General features: G+C 49.7%; 1 protein-coding gene across 1 annotated transcript in view; it reads left to right on the top strand.

Moving 5' to 3' along the window:
• LOC307081110 (aquaporin-9-like) overlaps nucleotides 1-6,053 on the top strand; it is a gene marked incomplete at both ends in the record, with an annotated part of 6,501 nt that extends 448 nt beyond the window's left edge. The window contains 5 exons of the mRNA XM_079744152.1: nucleotides 1,947-2,073; nucleotides 2,741-2,878; nucleotides 3,174-3,292; nucleotides 4,849-5,066; nucleotides 5,831-6,053. Coding sequence (XP_079600278.1) covers nucleotides 1,947-2,073; nucleotides 2,741-2,878; nucleotides 3,174-3,292; nucleotides 4,849-5,066; nucleotides 5,831-6,053 — 825 coding nt within the window. The remainder of the gene's footprint in view (nucleotides 1-1,946; nucleotides 2,074-2,740; nucleotides 2,879-3,173; nucleotides 3,293-4,848; nucleotides 5,067-5,830) is intronic.
• Nucleotides 6,054-6,476: the final 423 nt, after the last annotated feature.

Below are 6,476 nucleotides of genomic sequence, written 5' to 3'. Positions count from 1 at the left end.
TTTTCTAAACAGAAAGTTATATAATTTATTTAAAAACATAAAAACGAAATTCTAGGACGATGGAAATACATTAAACATGAGATCATTAAAATGGGGTTTAAAATTAGTTAAATTAATAAATGTACCTCCTGTGCATAGCTGAACAGCGCAGGCCTACACTACTGTATTTTGTTATATTTTATAACATCGTCATAATGGTGGTACTTGGGGAGCCAAATATTTTCTGAGGTGGTATGCAGTATAAAGAGTTTGGACCCTGGTGGTGTACAGCGTGATGCAGGCCCTGGTCCTGGTGGTGTTAGAGAGCGTGATGCAGGCCCTGGTCCTGGTGGTGTTAGAGAGCGTGATGCAGGCCCTGGTCCTGGTGGTGTTAGAGAGCGTGATGCAGGCCCTGGTCCTGGTGGTGTAGAGAGCGTGATGCAGGCCCTGGTCCTGGTGGTGTTAGAGAGCGTGATGCAGGCCCTGGTCCTGGTGGTGTTAGAGAGCGTGATGCAGGCCCTGGTCCTGGTGGTGTAGAGAGCGTGATGCAGGCCCTGGTCCTGGTGGTGTTAGAGAGCGTGATGCAGGCCCTGGTCCTGGTGGTGTAGAGAGCGTGATGCAGGCCCTGGTCCTGGTGGTGTTAGAGAGCGTGATGCAGGCCCTGGTCCTGGTGGTGTAGAGAGCGTGATGCAGGCCCTGGTCCTGGTGGTGTAGAGAGCGTGATGCAGGCCCTGGTCCTGGTGGTGTAGAGAGCGTGATGCAGGCCCTGGTCCTGGTGGTGTAGAGAGCGTGATGCAGGCCCTGGTCCTGGTGGTGTTAGAGAGCGTGATGCAGGCCCTGGTCCTGGTGGTGTAGAGAGCGTGATGCAGGCCCTGGTCCTGGTGGTGTAGAGAGCGTGATGCAGGCCCTGGTCCTGGTGGTGTAGAGCGTGATGCAGGCCCTGGTCCTGGTGGTGTAGAGCGTGATGCAGGCCCTGGTCCTGGTGGTGTAGAGAGCGTGATGCAGGCCCTGGTCCTGGTGGTGTTAGAGAGCGTGATGCAGGCCCTGGTCCTGGTGGTGTAGAGAGCGTGATGCAGGCCCTGGTCCTGGTGGTGTTAGAGAGCGTGATGCAGGCCCTGGTCCTGGTGGTGTAGAGAGCGTGATGCAGGCCCTGGTCCTGGTGGTGTAGAGCGTGATGCAGGCCCTGGTCCTGGTGGTGTAGAGAGCGTGATGCAGGCCCTGGTCCTGGTGGTGTAGAGAGCGTGATGCAGGCCCTGGTCCTGGTGGTGTAGAGAGCGTGATGCAGGCCCTGGTCCTGGTGGTGTAGAGAGCGTGATGCAGGCCCTGGTCCTGGTGGTGTAGAGAGCGTGATGCAGGCCCTGGTCCTGGTGGTGTAGAGCGTGATGCAGGCCCTGGTCCTGGTGGTGTAGAGAGCGTGATGCAGGCCCTGGTCCTGGTGGTGTTAGAGAGCGTGATGCAGGCCCTGGTCCTGGTGGTGTAGAGCGTGATGCAGGCCCTGGTCCTGGTGGTGTAGAGAGCGTGATGCAGGCCCTGGTCCTGGTGGTGTAGAGAGCGTGATGCAGGCCCTGGTCCTGGTGGTGTAGAGAGCGTGATGCAGGCCCTGGTCCTGGTGGTGTAGAGCGTGATGCAGGCCCTGGTCCTGGTGGTGTAGAGCGTGATGCAGGCCCTGGTCCTGGTGGTGTAGAGAGCGTGATGCAGGCCCTGGTCCTGGTGGTGTAGAGAGCGTGATGCAGGCCCTGGTCCTGGTGGTGTAGAGAGCGTGATGCAGGCCCTGGTCCTGGTGGTGTAGAGCGTGATGCAGGCCCTGGTCCTGGTGGTGTAGAGAGCGTGATGCAGGCCCTGGTCCTGGTGGTGTTAGAGAGCGTGATGCAGGCCCTGGTCCTGGTGGTGTAGAGAGCGTGATGCAGGCCCTGGTCCTGGTGGTGTAGAGAGCGTGATGCAGGCCCTGGTCCTGGTGTGTGTTGCAGCTGTTTGGCTGTGGCGCCGCGGCCCAGACGGCCCTCAGCAGGAACACCCTGGGCGAGCCGCTCACCGTGCACATCGGCTTCTCCCTGGGCCTCACCATGGCCTGCTACGTGGCGGGGGGAGTCTCAGGTAAATATGTACACCCATAAACACATGGAAAGTATTCTATATAGAGAGAGTGTCCATGAGTTATTATTGTATCAACGTGAACTTGTGTTTCTGGCTGAGCTATCTGCCGTCCAGGGATCTCGTGTTAGGAGAGCGCTGAGCTCCAGCTCAGAGTCACTGAATGACAGAAGGCCATCGATTACAATCTGTTGTGCTGCACGGACATAGCATCAGCTCCATGGAGGTCAAGCCCCCCTCAGGCGCTCCATGTACCGCAAACACTATCGATCGCTGGGCTACTACCATATCCCTGCTGCTGGAAACACTCTCCTCAGAAAGAGCAAACAAGGTTCTCATTTCATCAGCAATGTCAGAGTAATGCAGTCAGAACTACAAACGCACATAGCCCCCCCCCCCCCCCCCCCCCCCCCCCCGAACACATGGGTATCCAATGGCGTTCTGCGGCAATTTGACAATGACTTTATAATGCAGACCCACTTGTCTCTGTTGCTGCTGTGTCAAGTAAGGGGGGGGGGGGGGGGCATCTCTAACAGACCTGCCCCTCCAGGGATCTGCTCCCCTTCTGGTCCCCCTCTGCTCCTCGTAAAAAAGACATCCAACTATGTGACGGCAGGCTGATGGTGGAGGTCTCTCCCCCCCCCCCCCGTCTGCTTCGTTGTGTCCCCAGGGGGTCATGTGAACCCGGCCGTCTCGCTGGCCATGGTGGTCCTCGGCAAACTGAAGATCTGGAAGTTCCCCATTTACGTCTTTGCACAATTCCTGGGTGCCTTTGCCGGGGCGGCAGCCGTGTTCGGCTTATACTACGGTGATGTTTGAGTCCTGAAATGCACGCACACACATATTAAATAGTTGTTTTCACAGCCTCATCCGACCGTTTGCGATGGTAAAAACCAACCATCTCAAATGCGACTCAGATGTGATTCATAAATGCTGAACAAACAGTAGAGGATAAAATATTCGTAGAGTTCATCTGTCCATCCTGACCTCCCTAGAAGTCACCAGTCTGTTTAACTACCAGCCCCTCCAATATGCACACAAGGATCTGCTCCCCTTCTGATGACCTGCTGACCTGTTCCTCTGTCCTGTCGTGATGTTTCCAGACGCCTTCATGGACTTCACAAGTGGGATCCTGTCAGTGACGGGCATCAACGCCACAGGTCACATCTTCGCCTCCTACCCTGGACGACACCTGTCAATCCTGGGCGGCTTCCTCGATCAGGTGAGCCCAGACGGCCGTAGACAACCTGTTCTAATCCAGTCTAACTCTGTTCTGTCTATCTCTGTTCAGTCTAGCTCTGTTTAGTCTAACTCTGTCCAGTCTTACTCTGTTCAGTCTTACTCTGTTTAGTCTAGCTCTGTTCAGTCTAGCTCTGTTTAGTCTAACTCTGTTCAGTCTAACTCTGTTCAGTCTAATTCTGTTCAGTCTAGCTCTGTTCAGTCTTACTCTGTTCAGTCTAGCTCTGTTCAGTTTTACTCTGTTCAGTCTAACTCTGTTCAGTCTAACTCTGTTCAGTCTAATTCTGTTCAGTTTAGCTCTGTTTAGTCTAACACTATTTAGTTTATTCTGTTCAGTTTAACTCTGTTCAGTCTAACTCTGTTCAGTATAACTCTGTTCAGTCTTACTCTGTTCAGTCTAGCTCTGTTCAGTTTTACTCTGTTCAGTCTAACTCTGTTCAGTCTAACTCTGTTCAGTCCTACTCTGTTCAGTCTAACTCTGTTCAGTCTTACTCTGTTCAGCCTAACTCTCTTCAGTCTTACTCTGTTCAGTCTAGCTCTGTTCAGTCTTACTCTGTTCAGTCTAACTCTGTTCAGTCTTACTCTGTTCAGTCTAGCTCTGTTCAGTTTTACTCTGTTCAGTCTAACTCTGTTTAGTCTAACTCTGTTTTGTCTAGCTCAGTTAAGTCTAACTCTGTTCAGTCTAACTCATTAAGTCTGACTCTGTTTAGTCTTACTCTGTTTAGTCTTACTCTGTTTAGTCTAACTCTGTTTAGTCTAACTCTGTTTAGACTAGCTCTGTTTAGTTTTGCTCTGATAAGTCCAACTCTGTTCAGTCTTACTCTGTTCGGTCTAGCTCTGTTCAGCCTAACTCTGTTCATTCTATCTCTGTTCAGTCTTACTCTGTTCACTCTAGCTCTGTTCAGTCTAGCTCTGTTCAGTCTAACTCTGTTCAGTCTAATTCTGTTCAGTCTACCTCTGTTCAGTCTAACTCTGTTTAGTTTAACTCTGTTTTGTCTAGCTCAGTTAAGCCTAACTCTGTTCAGTCTAACTCATTTAGTCTGACTCTGTTTAGTCTTACTCTGTTTAGTCTAACTCTGTTTAGTCTAACTCTGTTTAGCCTAACTGTGAGTGTTTAGAAAACGTGTCTAATGCAAATTGATTGTTCTACTTTGTTTGAGAGCACCTCTTACTGTGCTTTGCTGTCAAATGACCCAATTTCCTCTGGATCATTGCCGGGTCAAATCTATATGCATGGCAGAAAGCACTGTTTTCAGTTTAGGTAGAGTAATCATCCAGAAATAATATGTATAGTGGAAACTATGTGTTGTTAATTACAATGAATCAATTCCTTATACAAAGCTACTAAAACAAGCCCCAATCTGTTGGTCCATGTATCAGTTGTTACCACTATCACTCTGCCTAAGTGAAAGCGTCAATTTAAATGTGAAATATATGTAGAAATAACGTCTCTGGGATGTAAATTAAGTCACATTTCTGGAAGTTGAACGCGGTCACCAGTCCGTACCCTAACCCTAACCCTAACCCTGACCTCTCCAGGTCATTGGGACTGGGATGCTTGTGGTGTGCATCCTGGCCATCGTCGACGGGGGGAACATCGGAGCCCCCAAGGGCGTGGAGCCGCTGGCCATAGGCCTCATCGTCATGGCCATCTCCGTGTCCATGGGACTCAACTGTGGCTACCCCGTGAACCCGGCCCGTGACCTGGGCCCGCGCCTCTTCACAGCCGTGGCCGGCTGGGGCATGGAGGTCTTCAGGTAGGCCTCCTGTCCTCACCAGAACTGGGTCAGAGGGATCCTCCGCACAAGACCGTTTTATCACAGACCAAAGTACTCGGTCTGCAACATATATATATCATAATATCATATATCATATATCATAATCATTTAGAATTGAGCCCCGTTATCAGTGTAAATAATTTAACCTGTCCTTATTTGGACGTGTTTATTTAAGATGGTTATTTATTATTTATTTAGGATGGTTTCAACTGCGTTAACCCCAGATTTTCCTGTTCTATAAAACAACCTTCTTTCTAAAAGCTCAACGCTGACAGTGAAACCTTGTTCTACCGTCACTGTCATTACTTCACAACGGATCCTATTAGCACGATTGATCTTTCCGGAACCCTCCCACAAAGGACCCTTGACTCTGCAGCAGCTAGCAGATCCTGGGTGTTGCATAAGGTTACGCAGCAGCACTCCATGCCTGGGGAGAGACCCAGAGTCAGCGGCCTGCAGGCCAGGGGTCTTCACCAACCTGCCAGCCCCTCCATCACTTTGGGTTTATTCCTACATGATGCTTTCTGCATTCAGTCGCTTTTATCTGGTGTGAGTTCCAGCAGGGAGACATTAGGGTTTTTAACCTACCCTTTTCCACCCAAGAAATCAATGTACAGGGAATTAAATTACAGATGAGTTCTAGGAGCAGGTAGGGGGTGAGGCCGCCTGCTCACTAACTCCTACAGAGGAAGTCTCTGGAGTCCAGGATTCAGACACGCTAACCTCCCTTTCCCTGTCCTCAGCACCGGCGACTACTGGTGGTGGATCCCAGTGGCCGGGCCCCTGGTGGGGGGCCTGGTTGGTGCGGCCCTCTACTACCTGCTCATCGAGCTCCACCACCCCCAACAGCCCCCCACCTCGAGCCCCGAGGAGCCGGAGAAGACCGCGGAAGAGGAGGAGGAGGAGGAGGAAGATGAGGAAGACGACAGTCTCAAGGACAAATATGAGATGATCGCCATGAGCTAAGAAGTGTTGCTATCATATAACATCATACCATGATAACATAAAATTATAACATACCATTAACCATAACCGAGAGGATCACCATGAGTTTGACAATAACATCACATAATAACATAATGGTCATGTAATATAATAACATGATATAATAATATAATAACATGAACAAGAACATGACCATGAGCAAAATTTTGTAGCATTAACATAGGAACATCAATTTACATCCTAACGTATTAACATACCATGACAAAGTAGCATGATAACATTATAATGTTACTAAGATGATCACCATGAGCTAAACGATTTTGCAATAACATAATAACATAATAATAATAACATCATAATAACATCATAACATGCCATTATAACGTAGCATAATAACATACCATTGTGACATAACATAATAACATACCATTATAACATTACAAT

The sequence above is a fragment of the Pollachius pollachius genome, assembly GCF_949987615.1.
Source record: "Pollachius pollachius genome assembly, chromosome: 9".
Taxonomy (NCBI): Eukaryota; Metazoa; Chordata; class Actinopteri; order Gadiformes; family Gadidae; genus Pollachius; species Pollachius pollachius.
This window is presented reverse-complemented; position numbering and strand designations above follow the sequence as displayed.